The sequence below is a fragment of the Anabrus simplex genome, chromosome 3 (genome assembly GCF_040414725.1).
Source record: "Anabrus simplex isolate iqAnaSimp1 chromosome 3, ASM4041472v1, whole genome shotgun sequence".
Lineage (NCBI taxonomy): Eukaryota > Metazoa > Arthropoda > Insecta > Orthoptera > Tettigoniidae > Anabrus > Anabrus simplex.
Window position 1 is genome coordinate 14399751 of NC_090267.1, and position 22921 is coordinate 14422671.

The 22921-nt window shown below is 38.3% G+C and overlaps 1 protein-coding gene across 1 annotated transcript in view; it reads left to right on the top strand.

The window, feature by feature from the left end:
- The window catches only part of LOC136866945 (zinc finger and SCAN domain-containing protein 26), a 95999-nt gene that overhangs the window by 45125 nt on the left and 27953 nt on the right, over positions 1–22921 (top strand). The window contains exons 3-4 of the mRNA XM_067144034.2: positions 1308–1403; positions 10385–10464. Of these exons, the coding sequence (XP_067000135.2) occupies positions 1308–1403; positions 10385–10464 (176 nt within the window). The remainder of the gene's footprint in view (positions 1–1307; positions 1404–10384; positions 10465–22921) is intronic.

Consider the following 22921-nt stretch of genomic DNA (forward strand, 5'->3'; position numbering starts at 1 on the left):
GACCAAAGTTGTAGATCACTCCGAAGTGAAGAAAAATTGTGCCATCCGTTTTGTGATACGAGTTACCGTTTAGCCAACAAATAGCTCAAAAGGAATTTCTGCACAGTCATTACAATTGCCTCCATATTTCGATATCTTTGGGGGTAAAAAGTGATAAATTTGAACATTTTGGAATTTTTCCGTCGGTTAAGGACCAAAAGCTATAATTTCACCAAATTTCAATTTTCTACCTCGTCTGGCAGGTTGTGCCGCCATCTTTATTTGGGGGGACGGGGGATAAAAAATAGGAAATTCCCGAAAATTTTTAAGCCTACGAAACTTATAGATTGTCGTTTTGGATAAATTATATGACTGCGTTCTTATGCTGAGCCCAAAATTTGAGCCTCCCCAGCGTGCCCCCTTGAGGGAATTTTGAGAATTTTCGATTTTTCTAGGGATCCTGGGGTCATGAGCTTCTCCCGTACCGAGTTTCAAATTTGTGAGATTTCTCGTTAATTCACGTCTTTTTTCATTTTTAAATATTTATATATACATCGCTCCAGCCCGACTTGCTTTTTTATATATGGATGATGTTTCTCACATCAGAAGTTGCAAGGTAATATAGCTTAGGTTGCACAAAAATGACATGCATTGTAAATTGTAAGTAAATGCATCATCGGAAGTTGTTAAGTGCCTTCAGAACGGACCATTTCCTTTGGTAATGAATGGAAGCAGTGGTACAAATGCCAAGTTGTATCCTATTGTTGTTACATTCTATGATATTCTGCAGGAAAAAGTAGTGAGCACTGTGCTATCCACACCAGCATTAGACGGGGACTCAACAAGGTAAAACATAGGTAACCTGATGTTATCACAGCTGAATTCTCATAACATATCAAATAAAAACTGTGCGGCTTTCTGCTTCGACAATGCTCCTGTTATGATAGGACATGAAAATGGGTTTTCAGCAGTTCTGAAGGAAGTTCGACCAGGTATTGCCATCATAGGTTCCATTTGCCACCTGATTAATCTAGCAGCTGAAAAAGGTGTTGGAAGATTACCACTTGAAGTGGATGAGATCCTTGTTGATATATTTTATTTCTTAGAGAAGAGTGTCAAAAGAAAACAATGCCTTAAGTAATTTCAGAACTTGTGCAATAAAGAGGCAAAGATTTTAGGGTACTCTATATAAATTTTCTCTAAAGCATTAATGAAGTTTTAAAACTGATTCAGACACTGGGAGGTTATGAATTTTCATGCTTATTTGTTGGTGACTGTGCTGGCAGATGTGTATGAAGAGTGCGCCTAATGTATTTTCTATCCCACAGGAAAATGTTCAACTTGCATCAGGAATGACAGTTTTAAAACAAGAAACCAAATCAGAGTTAACAGAACCAGAGCCGACACCGGAGAACATATTTCAGGTAATCGACATAATTTGATAAGCATTGACAAATAATGGATATTGTGGGATAAATGGCCAACCATATTTCAACAGGCGAGCATCCATTTCATAGTTTCATTTTGAAGGTCCTAGTTAAAATATAATATTTTTGCAGTTGACAGTCTTCTATTTCTTCAAGTGGTTCAAGTAGAAAGTTTCAATGTCTTCTCCTAGAGTAAGATGCTCTGTTAGGTGTTGTGTGGCAACTAGTATCATTCCAAGGCCCTCTGCTACATACGTGATGTGTATCGTTACTTCTAACAGTATATTAAAGGAATCACCTATTTCAAGCAGTAGCTGGCTATTAGTATGATTTTTGTACGAGCTCCTTCCCAAGTCTTTGGTGCTGCAAAATGACGGAGATACCTTCACTATGTAAAATATAATATACAAATCAATATACAGCTATGTCTGACAGTGGACAAACCCATCCTATTGAGACTCGTCTATTAAAGGAACTGTTTGGTTTGGAGTTGACCAAATTCAGTGAAACAGTGTAGAGTTGTCAATGAAGACATAATGAACATAATACCAAATTTACTTACTCTCTTATAGGGTGCACATTTAATGCCTGATTTAAGGTCCTAAAATAGGGGGTGCAGCTATTATGTGAAAAATCTTAATACAAAGTACCGTACTTGAAAGACCTAGGGATATATTGTAGCCATTTGAACTATTATTGGATAGGTATTTATGTAATAACAAAGAGATGCCGTGCTATTGACAGTACGGCTTTTGATTAGCACAACTTTATAATATGCTGAGACCGGTACATCCCTCGTTAAATTAAGCATTTTATATATTGCATGGAAACATAGTTAGAATAAGCATTGATTTTAATACTTCACTGAAGGCTTCAGTAGAATTTAATGGTGTATGTGGAACAAGTTATCATGTGCCTTTTAAATAGTAATAACTAGGGTGCGGATTTTTATGTGCTAAAAATGTGAAAAATATTTATTTTTTATATGCTGAAAAACTTTAAACTATGTGATAAAAAATTGAAATTATTTTCCTTTAAATATCAAATAACTACTCGCGCTCAAGAAGTAAGTACGTATAATGTTTTGCATTAGAATATGGTGCTACCAAACGTGCTCCTTAAGGCTAAATAGTGTCTGTGTATGGAAACGTGCTGTATGGTATATTAATTTTTGATATGCCAGGGTAGATATTACGATTGATTATTTTTTAAAGGTAATGTTTTGTTTAAATATGGCAAAAGCAACCTATCATCTTTGAAAATATAGTACCAGTTCGTACTCACCCATCACACGCTGGAATATTAGTTGCTAGAATTAGTCTCAGAATTGCAGTGAACAACAAAGGTCATCTCCAAATTGTCCATCACAAATGCATGCCGATTATCTCTAAAGAACGCCTTATACTGCGAAAACGATCGCTCCACATCACAGGAAGTCAGACGAGCATAGTTAAAGAGATGTCACCAACAATAACGCCATCAATTTCACCAACATGAGCACCCTCTAATACATTAGAAATTTGGCACATTGTTTGAAATCCTCTGTTTTTCCTGAACAAATTTTGATATTTGACTTTTTAACAGTCACTGTACCTGTGAAGCCGGGAGTGAATCTAATTTATTTTCAACAGCGCGCACTTCCTTCACTGTTTCGGACAACAGGTTAGTGGATTTTTCAAGTATGTCCATAGTTTTACACAAGAAGCTTAGATTTGCAGATATAAACGCCAAATCATTTTTCAAAGAGCTGTCTTTTAGTATCTCTTGAAGAATCTCAATTGACGACGCGTCATTATTATCTAGCACGTTCACAACGGATGCAAAACTTTCGAAATTGTCTGCGTAGTATACCACAGCGCTAAGGCAGGTACCCCACCGCGTAACAATATGCAGAGGAGTAAGCGAAAGATCCGGGTTTTTCTCTTCAAAGAGATCGATTCTTGAGGGTGCTTTTATGAAGACTTTTTTGCCATTAGACACTAATTTATCCACTTGAGGATACTGAGCCCGCACAGTTTCACATGACCTGTGTAGAGCATGAACAACGCAAGTTACGTGTATCATTTTCGGAAAGCTCACAGAAAGGCCTTCGGCTGCCTTTTTCATGTAAGCTGCACTGTCAGTAAGGAAAAGCAATACATGGTCGTATTTTATACCTTTTGGCCAAAGTAAGTGCATGGCTTCATTGAATAACCTAGCTACAGTGACATGGTTTGCAGCAAGCATTTCTTTACACGCTAGCAAATAAGAATGTTCGCAAGCAGTTTTGTCATTCTTCAACACACCAACTACAACATTTCCTACTTTCCTGCCACTTGAATCAGTGGTTTCGTCAATGCTCACCCACAGTTTTTCGCTATCACATACTGCCCGAATTCTCTGTAAAGTTTCATCGTAACATTTTGGGAGATAGTTTTTCCTTAATGTGGATTCGTCTGGAGGCTCAAAATTAATGTACTTTGTTAGGAAATTTCTCAGTCCCGGATTATTTATTTTACCAAGAGGAATGTCGGCGCAATCAAATGCTCTGCACACATCTAAATAATACTGGGAATATTTAGATGGGTATGCATTTGAAGTAGCTGGTTCAGCTATTAGTAATTGTCGCACACGCACACGCGAAGCAGCCGCAGTATGCTTATTTCCAGACAAATGCTGGATTACTTGAGAATGTTGATCTGCACGTACTGTTTTACCACACGGTTAGCAAAATAATACTCTTCCATCGGTAGTGAAAATGCTTTTAAATTCCACTACATATTGCTGAAGACGCGACCTTGTACTCGACTTCTCTTTTGGCACTATTTTGCAGGTTACGACACACGCATATACGGTGAATCACTGTTTCAATAAAAAGAATAGCAGCGGACACTGAAGGAAATATTTCTTATAAATCCATACAAAATCACACGACCACGGGAATGATATATGGACCCGAACAGCTAACCTTACTCTTAGGAGTGATGACATTCCACTACCTAATGGTGGGGCAATATTCTTCCGTGTCTCCCATGTCGTAACGGAATTACGTCATCTTATCTCTCCGTGATTGCCTTTCGCTGATATTCTATAAACAAAACCCGAGAGGGCTGACTTATAAAGAGTTAGAATGACATCATGCAAGGAAACATCTTGTGCAGCAAATCAAATCGCTGTCTAAATGTAACGTCGTAGCCAGTGACCAGCAAGTTTTAGAACTTATGGAGGTCCATAAATAGCCGAAACATTCAGATACATTATGTTAAATACACTGTTAAAAACAATACCGTAATCGTAAAGTGAAAATATGAGCATTGTTTTATAACACAGAAGCATTTTAAATTTTATTGATCAACAAATATTGCCGATTTATGTGCTTATTATAGATTTTCTTAAAATATGTATTTACATTTTAAAAATGTGACAATATGTGTTTTTATGTGAAATAAGATTCAGTTTTTACACTTGGGGTTGCACAATAGGAATAATGAACTTCGTAACTTGCGTTAAAACTTACGCAAAAAAAGTATGTAATTACATACAAATCCGCTCCCTAGTAATAACTGCATTGCTAGCCAATGTAGTAGTCAAAACTTAAAACGTTACTCATGGAACATAATCATAGGATGACATGTTTTGACCAACTTAACTTGCACGTCGTCATGACAAAACACATAAAATTAATTCCTTTATGGTCCATATTGACAGTGATTACTGTTAACAAGGATTGGAGGGTCCACCTGTTCAATACTCTAAATTATATGTGATAATTATTTATTTAATCATGATATATTAGGAACTAGTTACAACCACTCCATTGGGTCATCAACGGTCTCAATTGTAATAATATAATTTACATATTGAATAGCTGGACCCTCCTAACACGACAAATGGCGAGTGTAATGAACTACAACTCTACATTTATTTTTGTAAACGTCAATTCTTTTTCAGCCTGGTAAACACAATATTTTACTACATCAGATGGTATGTACAGTAAAACCTCGTTAATTCGAAGTCGTTGGGACTCAAAAATTGGACTTCGAATAACGTGATTTCGAATTAATCGCCACTTTGCAATTCAGAAGTACCAACTCTTGCCGCATTACAAAATGTTCTAAGGTCCGTTACCGCATGCAGTTAACCTTGATTCACAGTTTCGAATGCCATGGAAAGAACTATTTCCGAAATGTATCCAACAAGGTGCATTTACAATGTTCAAATAATGCACTTGTATAAATCACTGACAAACGTAACCTCATGCAACGAAAGGAAAAAATTACACAATTCAAAGACGAGGATAAACTATGTTGGTTCTCCTGTGCAAATGCATTATTTTTTGGATTTCTGTACTGTTTGCATGTTCTACTGGCATGGAAAGTGTCTGGCGCGCTTAAAACATTGTGGCTTATCGAACTTTCGTATGGCGAGGGGATAAAGTTTCTTGCTTCCATGTGCATTGCAACGCACTAAAATGACCCCCATCCCCGACCCTTGTATGATTCCCTGGCTGGCAATTTCTCCTTTAAAACCATAAGACCGTTCGGGCTCGCATTAAAATAAAGCAATGCAGTTTCATCGGCAATGAGAGTATTGTTCGGTGCCTACGAATTTATTATATTTGCCACGGTTTTTCGTCAACTGTCGGCATCGCCAGTGTTCGCGCATTCTGTTTTCCCGCACACTGCCTGTTGCGTGATATTACGGCGTTCCTTAAAAGGTTGAACACAAAAGAATTCCCATTTCATTCAACTTAGCAATCATGAAGCGCACTGTAGACCCAACGAAGTGAGTGTAAGTGCGGAAAGCTACCCCTCCACGTTCCGGAACACGCGTTCTATTATGACGCGGATAAATTTTGAGTTGAAATTACTGTGTAACGTACTGTTGTTTTAAGCTGTAAAGGCAGTGTCGAATTAAAAGTCTGAATTTCGGTAATGGGGCCGACATTGTACTTCGAATTACGAATTATCCGTATTTCGAATTAAACAAATTAAATAACATGCAAAAGTTTATCTCATGTTCCCGGGAACGAGAGCTTCGAAGTAGGCGGGATTTTGAATTAACCGATTTCGAATTATCGAGGTTCTACTGTATTTGCATAGTGTACAATTCTTCCTTTATCCTGCTGTGACACCCAGCTGTTAAGCATCATGCCATGCATTGTGCTGTCAGAAATGATGATGGTAGCATCATAGAGTTAGTAAATAATATGATTTCCAGCAGACTTCCAGTTGGAGTACTTTTGCCACAGAAGATGTTTAAACAGCTTATGAACTGACAGGTCCAAAAGTTGCAAGATCAATCAGACCAACTAGTCACAGCGAGATTGGTTTTATTAGCTCCAGGCATCAAGAAGGTGGCCGCTAATGCTCTCCAGCACTACACGGAACATATCCTGTTGCATATCATGTTCTCATTCCTTCAGAAATAATTTACAGCAATTAGCAGGAATCACCAGCATCACCATACTACGTTACCAATTTTTAAGTAGAACCCTTCTCAGAAACAGAAGTGTTTCTTGGAATGGAGATCTTTGAGAGGAGGTATGAGTTTTGCTGCCTTGATCAGGTCATATGCAACTTTATTGGTGCAGTCTTTAGGCTGTTTTCTGACACAAGGAGATTTTCTTCCACAATGACAGGTTATTACACTGCATAAACCAAGTTACCCAACCGTGACGCTTAGAATTAGTTTCCCAGAATATCGTGGAATGTACAATTTCCCGTGCTTTTATTTGTAACATTTCATATGAAACTCCATTCCATGGGAAACACTGCAACCATTGTTCTGCATTTCTCTCACCCATTCCAGGATTGTTTTCTCAAGACCTGGGAACGTGCCCTGATTCGGCCCATGAAAAGAATGCCTGGCTGACCTAGTGATTTTTAATTCCATTTGCTGCTTTCTTCACTCTCTAACTTGTTTTCCATGAACAGAAAACTCATAGCCCACTGCTCCCTTACCATTTTCTTCTGCAACTTTCAGTACTTTTAGCTTGAATGAAGCCGTGCAGCTTTCAACTCTTCCCATGATGTATTTACTGACAAGTTCAACATTGGTTCAGTTCTGACTGTGCGTGTCATTGGCCTTTTCCTTTTGTTACTGCAGGCACACAAAATGAATGTGAATATTTTTGTTAAAAATTAGGGATGCGGCAGATGTGCAATGGTGGCTGATATTGGATTAAGTACAGTAGGTGTTCTACCGTAAAGTATTAATGGTAGGATGGCTGTGGTATATTGTTGAAATGGTACATGCAGCTCACCTCCATTGGGGTTGTGCCTGAAAAGAGCTGCACCACCTCAGAAGTTTACTACTGAAGTAAATAAAGAAGTAGCAATTAGTTGCTGGAGTTTTAAAGGAAACATGTTGCCTCAAAGGGGCCAGTTTCAATAAAACTTCCTAACATGGTCAATGAAAAGCTTCACTCCAGTCAGTGTTACATTTTCTTCCACAGCATGACAACACGAGTGATTTTGAACAAGAATCGGGCCATTGCCTCATTGTAGTAATAAAAGGTTATATTAAATAACAGGATTCATGTTTATATATGCCATAGATTAATGAAAATTCATTCAAAAGAAGATAGTACTTTACCTTTCATTGCAAATTTTGCTGAAGTATTTAAACTCTATTATGTTGATAACCTGTATGAGTTCCTAGCTGTTGCCATCTTTGTCTTGGCTCAAGCCCGGGGAATTGTGTAGCTTCCACTGAAGTTTCAGTTCCATTATTATAATGGTAACAGTATGAGAGCTAATTTACATTTGTGCCTCTCAATGTTATAAAAGATGCTACTCAAAAGGCCGGTCATGCTGCACAGTGAGGAAGGCAATGACAAACTACCTCATTCCCCATCTTATCACATTATCATTAGTCGTCTTGCTCATTATTGAGCATCGAGACCTTATAACTCTATCATTTCTGTGTTGCAGCCTTGATGAGATGCCTCCACCCAGAGTAGTTTTCAGATTTCCTTAACGTGATCTGAGGAGGTAGTCCAGTGTTCTTTACCTTATCTAATCATCTACTTGCTGTTCTTTCCCGTGGTCTACTACCTTCAACTTTGCCTTGCAGAATGGTCTTTTCCAGGTTCTTCCCTTCTCTTCTGAAAATGTGGCCAAGGAACTGGAGATAACACTCACATGGGAAAATAGACGTTTCTTGATGTGCAGTTCGTTCAGAATGGAAACATTGGTTCTTCTTTCCGTCCAGGGTACACGCAGCATTCTCCGCCAACACCACATCTCAAGGATATCAATTTGATTTTTGTGTATAGCATTCATGGTCCAGGTCTCACAGTGTACAAAAAGACTGAAAACACTAGTGATTTCACCAAGTGCATTTTCATAGCATTTGACATTGCACGGTTTTGACAGATCTTAGTGAGTTTAACCATTGCAGTATGACCTAGAACAATATGTCTTGTGACCTTTCCATCTTATCTAGTTCACCCAATTTAGGTGCCACAATTACGTTTTGTGGTTTCAATTGAACAGCACAAACTTTAACGGTGCTATTTAAGGATCCAACCAGCCCTTGGGGCTGAGGACCTAACAGATAGACAGTATATATTCGTTATTCAATATAAATGAATTTTTTTTTTGTATTTTTAAAATCAAACCTTCTGTATATTTATCTAGTGCTCACACAACCTCAATCCAAGACATCAACAGCTCGCTGCTATGAGCTGCCCAGCTGTGTTTTAGGAATTACACTACCATTAATTTTAAGGCAAAGTATTGTTATTATTAAATGTAATAAATTATACTTTAACATTCATGCAAAGGTCCTTGGAATCTGTTTGTCCAACTGAAATAATCCTTTGTGAAATAAAGGGGGCCTTGAGAATTTCAAGGGTAACAAACTAGATTTCATTGATCAACTACAGTTCAATTTTGACCAGGTACATTGGAACCATGATTTCTGTTTTGCAGCATTTGTTGCTCAATCTAGCTTATGATTCTTTAACTTTATGTAACGTATTTGCTTGCATACACTCTTTTTTTTTATCTCTTCACTACATTGACCTACATTTATAATTAACGACCTCAGATATATTATTTGATCAACAGCCTGTCTTTTTGAGGGTCCAAGATTGTGATGTGTGGATGAATATAGAGAACACCAGATATCTTGGTGTGTATGGTGATATTATGGTTTTTTCAGATCTTGGTCAGTATTTCTCATATTTTGCTTTAAAATGTCCCTATAATTTTTGCATAGTTTTTCCTTCCCACAGTTCCTTGCTGCAGAGTTGTGAATAAGTAATCAAAAGTTGTTTACAAATAACATCTATTCAACAAAAAGGTACATAAACTAAGATGTTGTGCTAAGACTTGAGATAATGTTGCATGTAATTGCTTTTCGCTTTGCGCCATGCTTCTAAACTTCTTGTGAAAGAGTGAGGCCTGCTTTTGGCTTTAAGAGTACACTCATTCTACCGTTCTGTCAGCCACCTTCCCACAAGAAGAAAAATCCTTTTAAAATTATACGTGCCTTTTGGGTGTCTAGTGATTTGTACAACCATAGTTTTCAGTGTAAATTAAACTTTATGGTTTATCTGATAAGTGTAACTTTTGCTGTCATTTCTCACTTGGCAGTTAGTTCTACAGCTGGGAACTTGGGACAAGGAACACATCATAACATTAAAGTGTTGGTAGTCAGTGTGGAAATAGGGAGCTATGAAACGACAAGACCAGAGCGTGGAGATCAGCCTTGTCCTCTGAAGTTTCTCCTTTTGTGTTGCTTTCTCTTCCAGTGCTGTCCTGTCATTTTTTTCTACCATATTATGTGTTCTTTATTGGGTACCAATCTCCCTTTTAAATTCTGACTTAATTCAACTCTTGATTGTCCTTTCTGTTCTTTCTTACATTCAAAGATAAATGGACATTTTTATTCTGGGAAAATTACTTTTATTTTATCACCTGCTTCATGTTTACTGTCTTTACTTCCTTACTCTGCTTTTGTTCATTTGATGTTCTTTTCTTTTGTTATAGCCTGTGGATGTTAAGGATGAAATATTCACAGAAGAACACACAGTTGATCAACTGGACCCAGGAATCAAACAGGAAAACAAGTAAGTAGACCCTTAACCATATACAATATGATGTGTTCTTTCTCTGTTCACTGCCATACTTAGGTTCTGAACTAGCTGTTATCATCAATTTCATCTTTTTTAAACTAGGTATCTTAAACCCTGGGCCACAAACCTTGTTGAATCATCTTATTTATCAAACATTCTCCATTTTGAAAACATCACAAGGATGGCAGCACTTCCTCATTATACATTAATTATCCCTAAGGAACAATGCAGGGCACTGTTGGTAAACACAGAATCCCTTACAATAAACATTACAAACTAACGTTGAAATTCTTCACCATTATGATGTACAAATGTGCCTTGGGGCAGAAGATATTTCATCATTTTCCTCACATTGGGGTCGATTCCAAGGTTAAACTTTATAGTGATATGTTGATAATGCGTAACATCGTTTGCATGCATGGCAACAGTATCTTATCTCTTCATCACTCAGTCTAGTTAGCAAGTGTTCCCTCTTTAGAATAGTATTCTTTTTGTGGTTGGTGTTGTGAATGTGAATTGTCCATGCGTTAACACAGACAATGTATAAAAGCCAGCAATTAGTCTTGTGGCTGCAAGAAATGTTGTGAGATATCTAATCTAATGCGTCAGTACCACCATTTATGTCCTTCTAGCACTGAATCATGTTAGAGTTTCCTGCCTCCGTAGCATATCAGTTAGCACTATTAGCTGCCATCCTTTGGGGTTTGGGTTTGGTTCCCATTACTGCCAGAGATTTAGGAATGGTAAAAGAGTTCTCATACATAAAGGAGAAGTAAGTCAACTGCAAGCTGTTGAAATGAAGTTCCTTAGATCAGCTGTACAGAAAACCAGGAAGAACAGAATTAGGGATGATCAGATACGCTTTTTTTTTTTTTGCTATTGGCTTTACGTTGCACCGACACAGATACGTCTTATGGCGACGATGGGACAGGAAAGTGCTAGGAGTGGGAAGTACGCGGCCGTGGCCTTAATTAAGGTACAGCCCCAGCATTTGCCTGGTGTGAAAATGGGAAACCACAGAAAACCATCTTCAGGGCTGCCGACAGTGGGGTTCGAACCTACTATCTCCCGAATACTGGATACTGGCCGCACTTAAGCGACTGCAGCTATCAAGCTCGGTGAGCAGATACGAAGAGACCTGCAGGTCAACCTGACCGTAGAAGAAAGGCTGAGTGTTGCAAGGTTTAAGTAGCTAGGACATGTTAAGCAAATGCGGGTGACTCAAACACCAAGGAAGTATTTTGAAAATATTCCAGAACGAAGTCCAATTGGACGCCTAAGGGAAAGATGCTTAGATCAGATAAGAGAAGACGTAGAGAAGAAAGGAGAAACATGGAATGACCTAGAGAGACAAGAAGCATACCAGGACCGTATCATTCTTAAACATGATGATGATGATGATGAGGCCTGATATGTGGTTGAAATTGTATTTTCAACTCATCTCCATTGGGGGTGTGTCAAAAAGTGTTGCATCGCGTCGAGATGAGGATATGAGTTTTCTGTACTATCTTAGTGTCTGTAGTAGAATTACTGTTGTGTTTGACATGTCGCTATGGGACAAGAGTTAGACGTCCTTATTTCTCATTTTTGGTTATGAGTAGTTCTGGAGACATTTCCCACAGATTGAGTCTCACGGTACCACAAGAGGGAGTTTCTCCTCTAGCAGGTCATCGGCTGACTTGTTTGAAGGAAACTAGTTGTCAGGAAACTAGTGTATATTGGAATTTGTCACACAACTTGGTCTTGTTCTTATTATTGTTGTGTATAAAATATGTCTGTCAGTATAGAGTTAACATATGAATAGGTGGAAACCTTGTATAGTATTGAATAGATGGAAACCTTTACTGTGTTATTATTTATGTGTTATTCTCAGTTTAATACAGACCAAAAACATGAAATTCATAACCCTTGAAAAAGTATAGAATTATGTTAAGTTTATGAATATTGTTATCACTTCCTCCCCTAATCACAATGCCAAAATCCAGGTAAAATTAATGGATTACCTGATCTAGAAGGAACGTGTGCTGCAGTAAGTAAAATGTGAATCAAGTGGTTGCTCATATGTGGTGTTATAAATTGTTATAACATGCATTATCATATAAAGACTATGCAAAAATGGCAACTACAACTTCTGTGTTCCTTCGGTTACCAGCTGTGTATTTCTGAATAATCTTTTTACTATTCCATGTGGTGAAGAAACCAATAAAATCTTGAAGAACATCATGATATTTTCACAATGCACTGCACAAAAGGAAATTGACGATAGCAGCCTTTAATTGCATACCATCCTATTAACATAAATAAATTGTACTATTTTGTTGCTAACTTCAGTAAATTATTTGTGATGTAATGGGATTCTAGAGCAATTTTGTGCATTGAATTTATTAACAGGCTTATACCAGTAGGACTCTGTTAATCCCCACCATATTCATATGTCCGATCCTGCCCCAAGCGAAACTGGCACATTGTCAGACCATAACATAACTAAACAATCTTAGACAAAAATACAGAAGTAATATTACATGCTTCCTCACAGAAATAGAAGCATTTACTGGCAGTACGTCACTTGAGAATAACCATTATTACAAGGGCAGACTTCCAGAGACTTTGAATTGTCTTATATGTCTTGACGGGATCCACGACCTCCTTGATGACAAACAATACAACGGGGACATTCAAAAGTGCAAACCATATTAGACTGAGCTAATTTCAATACTATAGAGGTTTCATATGGTATTGAAAATAAATTTGTGAGTTTTAGGCAGAACACCACAAACGAGGATATGCATTCAACAGCAATGGTGAATGCAATTACTCCATCAAGAATGAAAAATTCTGCCAATCAAGCTCTAACCATATTCAATAGATATAGAGACATGAGCATGCTTCTCAGAGAAGTTCAAGCAGTCATTTCATCAATAACAATGATCAATAAGTATATTTCTGCATGGCTATTTATAAGGAGAGCCAAAATACTTGGTGGAAGGAATTACCATGACCATTGGCACACATGCAGAAACCAAGAATACACCTCTAGCCCATCACGGTGACATAAAAAAGAATTATTCAAGCCCCTTGGATTATTTGGACAACAATAAACCTATCCGATATGCCACTCTTCAAGCATTGAATTTGACATAACATGGATTCCAGTCTTCAAATGCAAACTCTATACGCTCTTTGACAGGGTGTTAATGGAAACAGCCGAGTCCTCATGCCTAAAATTCTCTGTTCATTTCCAGATTACAAATGCCATGTCTGGATAATTCATGTCAGGAGGGTCTTTCTGATGGAAATATCTTGTAACCAACGGGTCCTTTAGGGGAACTAGTGGATGGAGCTCTTACCACCCAAAAGATTGGAGACGAAAGCTCTATTTTATTTAGCAACATTCCTATGGCTGCAGCACTTCACGTTCAATCCAAGCTAAGAGGTTCTGTGAGGAGAGTTGCAAAGTTATTGGAAACATTTTGTGCCATTGGGCCACATCACCGAATGAAGAGACAGGCTGAAGAAAGCTAATTTTTTGCATCATATGCCTTAATCATAGACACACATCAGATTGTGGAAAGAAGGGAAAAGCTCAATGTGCCAAATGCAAGATATCACACGACAAATCTATTTGTAGATGTTGATTCCCATAGGGAACCTGAAATATTTGTCCCGAATGAGTAAATTTATAATACCAATATAATGGTCCGTTATTGGACATTATAAATTTAAATTTAAATTTAAATTTAATAATTATAAATTATAAATTTAAATTATAAATAAATTGGACATTATAAATTTAAATTTAAATTTAATAATTATAAATTATAAATTTAAATTATAAATAAATTTATAATGTCCAATAACGGACCATTATATTGGTATTATAAATTTACTCATTCGGGACAAATATTTCAGGTTCCCTATGGGAATCAACATCTACATCATTTGATGGCCAGGCAGGCATCTATTTTTGGAAATGAGACATAGCTCTCATAGTGCATTGGCACTGCTGGTGGCTTCAAAGAGCCTATGCAGTGGCCTCCACGGTATGCACTAGCCTTGCGTCTTGGGTGGTGTGCTAAGTCCCAACTGACGAGCCTAACTTAGCACACGAGGGCGAAACTCAGGCACCAAGAATGAGTTAGCTGGAAAATTTATAATGTCCAATAACGGACCATTATATTGGTATTATAAATCTACTTGTAACGACAAGGGCGCAAAATCACCAGATGCTCAAACTGATGCCACAGTGGTAGGAAGAATAACCATCACATCACATGGCATCACTTTTATACAGGCAGCATGGGTGCGTATGAGAGGACCGACAAGTCTGTTCTGAATAACCCATTGCATAGTCGATAGGGTAAGTCAGGTAAGTTTTGTATCAATATTTTTAATTAAGGCCATGGGTGCTTCCTTAATACTCCTGGCCCTTTCATATCCCATCATTGCCAAAACACCTGTGTTGGTACAATGTAAAACAAATTTAAAAAAAATTGAACTGCAGCAGACCCCTTACAAGTACTAAATGCTTGGGCATGTGAGGCACAGAAACTCATCTCATGCATATGAAAGGGGTTGGAACAGCTTGCACAGTTCCTATTAATATTGCACCTGCCTATCGAGTGGTCAGTGCCAAGTTCTCCCGGTAACTCAATTTCTTCTCAGGGTATTCTATCTATCGCTCATAAAATCTGTGATTTTATATGGGTTTGTGTTTTACGTGGTTTCGGAAGAGACTCGGTCTGTTGAGATGCACATCATGGGAATACCTATACGCTCAAGTAAGGGCCTGTGGTCGAAAACCTCAAAAAGAATCTCTTTCTTTTTGTCTAACTCATCAATTACTTATATCTACAAAACTTATTAGCTAACTTACAAACTAGCCGTTACCCAAAAGGAATTCAAAACACAGGCACTTTCTAAAAGAAAAATATAAGAAAATTTATTGAATAAATCATGTTCAATGTAAGTTAATGTGAATTCTGGGTAGTATTATCTTAATGTCATTTAAGCATAAAGGATTATAGTCAGCGCTGGCTCAAATAAAAGTAAAATAATTATGCTTTAAATTATTTACATTCTTTCTCATTTAATGTTCAAGTTCATATTAGTTATTTACTTCTATATTCGTAGCCATGTTCCGAAGTGTATTTGATTTACTCAAATTATATTCAAGAGATCACTGAGCAATTACGGTCTCCATATAAATACTCGTTGTGAATACCGTCACGATAATTATATTAATTATTCTCACCACATTTAAGTCATCTCACTGTGATAAAAATGGATGGTTTGCTAAATTGAAACGTAATAAAAATTAAATGGGATAAAGTCAAATTGCGAATGTAAATCTGATCATATCTTTACGTATGTATCTCCCAAACAAACTCTTGCGTGAGTATGAAATCGTAAAACTGCTCTCAAAATTTTCCATTCATAAATCTGAACTCTGATTATCTGGTCACCCATCTTGAATACGCATAAATAACAACTTACGGGCTAAGACAATACCTCCCTAGAGCCTACGACATATGGCTCCTAACTAACCATTATCCTATTCTTTATATTTAAAACACTTCAATTGAAATCATATCTGCGTGAAAAGAAATGAACATCTATCTAACTGTTCAAGTAGTTTCCGATCCACACACTCCTCCACCAACGGCTCAATGTGCTTTAGCCATCTTCTATAACTCGATATCTCTCATGTGTACGAGCTACTCAACTCGTATGGACAGTACAGAATGAAATTAATACGCATTATATTGAAACGTCACCGCACCAAAGAATATCACATGTATACTTAGTCATGAGCCTAGTAAACCGTATGTTAAAGAACTCTCTTGCACTCGGTACATGCCATTTACTAATGTCAGATAAAAAGTGTCACGATTCACAATTCTACCATAATACATGTCAGTCTTACCTTAAAATGATCATCTGCGCGATGTTCACACTTTGACATATTCTTTCCATATGGCACAGAAACTCACCTCATGTAAATCTAACACAACGTTTCCTTGGCGAATAGCAATTCTATCTCATATCGCAGAAGATAAATAAACATCTGCATTCCAAATATTCCTTAATATGCTCCAATAAATAACCATATTTCAACACCATTCCAATATACATTATCATACCACCGGCATAAATATTGCCGTACGCATATAGCCGATTACACCCAAAACTATATGCCAAACATTTTAGAATTGCCTTGTAATAAACGCATTTTAATAACCTCTTATCTTAAAAACAGCAGTTTGAGTTCAATGCCCTCTTTCTATGAAGAAAGGAATACGTAACTTAACTATATTCATCTGTGTCGCGCAGGTAAATTCGTGACGTAATCTTTGTACAGGTAAACGAGATTAATCGAAGTTTCACTAGTTATATAGACTCATTGCTATTAGATCTTCACAAGAAACACTTCTTTCATTTACTCATGCTAGTTTCTACTGTATGTATGCAAGTGCGGTAGCCTGTATATGATATAATAGAATTCTAATTCTACACTGCCATCTTATCTTATAACCTTAAATATCTCACACTTCACTTTATGTTTCACACACGTTCTTAATTAATTCATAAATATCACCAATTAGTCAGCACATGCCGAAGTTAGAGTGAGGGTGTAGATTGCAAGAAACTACTCTACAAAAAAATGTATGGACTTAGCTCGTCAGATGCTACGTTTGGTCTGGTTGTCGCTCCATTCCTTGGTTGTGGTTAGACCCTCTGTTAGGATCTGGATCTCCGGTTGGATAACGTCTTCCTGGTCATCAGCTGGTCACATGGCTGGCCGGTCCAATCATCATCAGCTGGTCCTCTGGCTCGCCGGTGCTCTCCTCATCATCCGGTCCTCTGGCTGGCTGGTGCTCATCCTCATCATCCGGTCCTCTGGCTGGCCGGTGCTCATCCTCATCATCCGGTCCTCTGTCTGGCCGGTGCCCATCCCCAGTTCAGTCCATCATGTAAATCTAGCAAGCAGTCATCATTCCAAATCTGCAGTCAGCGTAGAAAATTCCTTTTGCGGAGCAATCAGTCATGATATATTCCATAGTTCTACTGCTATTCTAAACGACGAAGTTTTCTTCGGTTGGAATAAGTTCTCTGTATATAGATATTAAGTTTATAACCACAGGGGTAACTTTCTTCTCATACGAAATTATCAGTTCTGCAATATGGTGAGTCCTTTTTCTTCAATCGCAGAGTGGTTGCTCACCGGATCCAAGTCAGACGTATCTCACCACAAATTATTTATTTCTATGACATCTCGTCTCTTTTTAACATACGCCGGTGAATTATTTTATCAGATGTTATCACCGATTGTAAAACAGTCAATATCTTCCTCAGGAGTTTAGGATAATCTTCAGATGTAAAGCTGGGCTTGTATTTGCGTCTTACTTCTGCAGTTGAAATTTTTAGAGTATATCTTTAAACAATCATTCCGCTGCTATATTTTTTTCAAAACAATTCAAAATGAGCCTCTACTGTCCTGCAGTGTCTTCCAAATCAGTCCGTTCCGTGACGTGCATGGTCTCCTATATGCCGTATTAATAAGAAGTTCATTGCCTTAATAGATCGCATGGGCCATACCTTCCTACGCCGCCATTTTGTAAATGGTCTACGAGATGCGAACGGGCACATTTAATCCCCCGTCACGAAGAAAATATATTGGTCACGATATATTTTCTCATTGTTAACTTGAATCTCAAATGTGACTTTGCATCTCGTATATTCTTTGCCACTCCGATACTGGCTATTCGATTATCGAATATCAGCAGATTGATATCGATTTTGTCTTTGTTATACTAGTTTGTTTACTTCACCCGTGACCGTGTACTCAAGAGCTGATTTTCTTCATTCCTTCTGTCCTAATAAAGATATTTAATCCTTCCTCCTGGCGCATTTTATAATGGTACGTCGTTTATTGGTTCTAGGCTTTGTTGTTTCATAAGTTCTGATTTCATTTGCTGATCTTCTTGAAAGTAAAGCTTGATGTTGCATGCATTGTGCATGTTGCGGTATTTGCCATTTAAACTTGCTATTTCATAAGCATTATTTCCAAGCACGCGCTCGATTCTGTATGGTCCATTGTATAGCGGCAGAAATTTAGCACATATTTTTGCTGGTGCATTTGATATTGGGGCAGTTTTGACTAGAACTAGATCTCCTTGCTTGAAAGGTGCATGGAACTTCTTATTCCGTACTCTTCTTAATCGTTTTTGGGATTGATCCTTGAGCCTCTGTTGGATCTTTAGAGGTATTTCTTGGGGATCTGGCTTTTTCTCTAGCTGCATAGTAAAAATGCTGTCCCAAGTTCTCTGTGGGTGAACATTTTTATGGGCTACGCTAGGAATCTGGGCAATTGACTGGTTAACAGTATTGTTCAAACTTTCTGCTATGATGTCGAGCATATCTATCCATTTCCAGTGTTGTTGACTGCAATATATTCTCCCGAATTTAGCGATCTCCTTCATATACCTCTCTACGGGATTCGCTGCTGGATGACGAACTGAGCATAACGTATGCTTGATGCCCTCATTTCTCATTCGTTCACGGAACATAATTGAGGTAAATTGTGTTCCCCTATCAGTAAGGATCCTCTCAGGTTTTCCCATTTCAAGAAATGTCTTATTAACGAGGCCGTGTATAACTTGTTTGGTATTGGCTCTCTGGATGGCTTGCAATGAAATATATTTAGAGAATATGTCGATAACCACTAGTTTATATTTCTTTCCCTTCCTAGCAGTGGGCAACTTTCCAAAGATATCTATTGCATAAATTTCCTGAGCTCTAGATGGTATAATTGGGATCGGTTTATGACCGCATACGTAATTGTTATGCTTTACTCTCTGACACACATCGCATGTTTTTGCTATGTTTCTTACTGATCTTCGCAATCCTTCCCACGTGAATTTCTCCATTATCGTTCCAATGACCTTATCTATGCCAGCATGTCCGGTCATCTTGTGGGTATGCCAGATTAATTCTCTTTGTAGCTCTTCTGGTATTACAATTCTTTTACTGTGGTTGATCTTGTCCACTGCTTTCAGTAGTAACCCATCTACGATTTCGTAGTTCCTTGTGAATTCTGGCGCTGATTCCCTGTTCGCCAAGTTATCGATGATGATCTTTAATTTCTGGTCGGATCCCTGAAATTCTCTCAAATTTTCCAACTTTCTTAGCAGTTGTTCGTCTCGCGTATCCAACTCAATTGCTAGAACATCTTCTTCACTTTCATGTGGGTTTCTACTTAACGCATCAGCAAGGATGTTTTGCTTTCCACTACAATGTTCGATTTTTAGGTCAAACTGTTGCGTGAATAACATCCATCCCGTTATCCTTTCGCTGATCATAACGGCTTTCAACCCGAAAGTCAACGCCTTGTGGTCTGTCCTTATCGTAACTGGGTACCCATAAATTATACGTCCCCATTGTTGTAATGCGTGCACAATCGCTAGTAGTTCAAGCTCAGTAGTGGTATAGTGTTGCTCGTATTTTCTGAGTTTCCTACTGGTAAATGCCAGATAAGTTCGTTTTTGGGTCTCGTTATCTTCTTGCTATAGGCATGCTCCTATACCAACGTGCGATGCATCAGCTTGAATTATGAATCTCTGTTGATAATCAGGATATCCCAGTTTGATACTTTTCTTCATCAGCTCTTTCATGTTGATGAAAGCTTGTTCGGCCTCATCATTTCACTTCCATTTGTTGTTGACCTTTAGCAGGTTCTGTAATGGTGCAGCCGTCTCTGTGTAACCTTCGCAATGGTCTGAGAAGAATCCAGTCATCCCAAGAAATTGCCTTATATGCTTTACCTTTGTCGGCCTCGGGAAATCGCATATAGCCTTTATTTTTACGGGATTTGGTCTTATCCCTTCTCCGTCGATCACTTGGCCTACAAAAAGCACCTGGCTTTGACAAAATTTGGATTTTGACAGATTTATTTTGAAGCCAGTTTTCTGTAAGTTACTTAATAGCTTTTCCAGCTTGACACAGTGTTCTTCGAAGGTAGAGCTCGCAAAGACCAGATCATCGACATAGCAATTTACGAACTCCTTTACTTCACTCGTTAGGCTCCTGTCTAGTGCCCTTATCAATACTGCCGAGCTGACTTTTAACCCAAAGGGTAGACGTCAATAGGCATATGTTTGGTTATTAAACATGAAACCCGTTAACAACCGTGACTTCTCTTCAAGGACGATATGGTGAAATGAGGCCGTGCAGTCCATACCCGTGAAGTATTTCTGACCTCGAAATCTCTTCACAATGTCCTTAATCTTGGGAGCCTGACTGTACTCTGGAATTAGTCTGGAGTTTAGCCTACGACATCAAGGCACAAACGGAGTTTTCCGTTGTTTTCCTGACAATAACTATGGGATTTAGGAATGGAGTGATGGTCTTCACGATCAATCCATCAACTAACATTTCTTCGATGATTTGCTTAACTTCAGTGAAATATTTCTCTGGCACATCATATATTTTTCCCTTGTATGGCGTCCAGTCAGTAACCATCAATTTGTACTTGTAGTTAGGAATTTGCCCAGGTTTATCGCTAAAAACTTCAATATACTTATTTATGATATTGTACAGTGTTCGTTTTTCTTCTGCAGGGACCGCAGCTTGAGTAATAGCCTCCCAAATCTCAGGTTTTTCGCAGCTTTCCTCTTCAATTGCAATGATTTCCTCAATTCTCATGATCAATTCCGGCTCTATTTCTGTGCTAAGATCCTTTTCTTCTAGTCCTAGGCTCTCTCCGTCCAATAGATCCACTTCTTTTCCCTCGATCTTCAACCACTCGTTCTCTTCAAGTGTGTCACTAATTTGGATTCTTTCTACGGTTCTATTTCCATCATTTACTACTACCGGGAATCGAACTTCTCCTTTTTCCATGTCAATTGTCATCCTAGAACTTATCATGAAGTCTATCCCAAATATGACGTTGTATTTTATTTTTTTCATAACCATGAACGGGTGCTCGAATTCGTATTTTCCGATCTTTATACATAAGTAAGCTTGTATCTTACACTCTACTGACTTGTCTGGAATGATACCTCGGATTTTTACGCCAGATACAGGTATGGTCGGTATCTCTATTTTCTGGCTTAGCTCTTGGAATAAGGTATGTGACATTACACTTATGCTGGCTCCAGAGTCCACTAAACAGTACAGCCTGGTGTCGAACTCTCTCACGACTATTACTGGTAACTTGAATTTAGGTTGGGTTTCGTGACAGGTATCCTCTCTAATTAAGTCCTCGGGTTGAATGTCCCAGTGATCTATCTGAGCTACTACCCAACTGCGAATTTTGACAATATTTTCCAACGGTTCATTATTTACAGTTTCTTGACTTGTTAATTCGCCATCGGCGTTTTTTTCCCGCTCAGATGGCTGGGAATTGTCTGCGTTCCCTTGGCTCTCATGCTCTTTCCAGCCTTCTTCTTGTCTCCTTCGTTTATAATTTTGAAGTTCGAGACTTTCCGCGCCTTCGAGGTCGCCGTTTATATCCTTGTTTTTGATGGCTTCCTCCCATCGGCTCCTGTTTTGTCTCTATTCCCTGAGCTCTTGGACATATCGTCTATTCTCTTCGTTCTGATTATATTGGGCTGGTCCTCTCCTCTCATTGTATCGCCTCCTGTTCCTGTGATATGGTCGACTTCTATTGTTCCCATATCGAGTATTATTCCTATACTGGAAACTATTTCTATTTCCAATTTGCCCACATCTTCCATGCTGCTCTCCACTGTACTGGCAATAACATCTCCTCAGTTCCTTATCTTGGGCTCTGATACAATTTTCCGCCCTAATCTCATCAGCCTTATCTACTCCGCGGTTGGTGATTTCGGGACTAATTGTATTAACTGCCTCTATTTGTCTAAGATTTCTGGGGTTCCTCTCTATTAAGCACATTGACGTTAGGTCAATCTGTCTCAATCGTCTCTCCATATCAATGGCAGTTAGTATGTCAGAAGCCACTAGTAATCTCTGTACCTCAAGTGGCAATTGTCTCTGAATGGTTTTAATCGCCTCCAGTTCGCTAGGCGGAGAATCCAGGTCCTGAAAACGATGAAACTGGAACGAGAAGAAATCGCTGTAGCGAGTTTGGCCAGCAGTCGAGAACTTCCTCGAGTACAGCTCTAATCTTAGGAGTTGCTGGATCTCAGGATCCCAGAACTTTCTCAGGAAGGCTACCTTAAACTCATCATAGTTGTGGAAGGTATACTTGAAAGCCTGGAACCAAATGTTTGGGTTCCCGTCCAGATGTTTTTCAATAATGCGCAATTTCTTTTTTCTTGAATCTTTTCTTCTTTAAAATATTCCTCAATATCCCTAAGGAATTGCTTCGGTGAGGTCTTAGCCGAACCGTCGAAATGTTTCGGGCGGTCATCGTAGTTTTTAATGATATTAATTATTGTGCTTCCCTCACTTTGGTTACTTCCGTTTAACA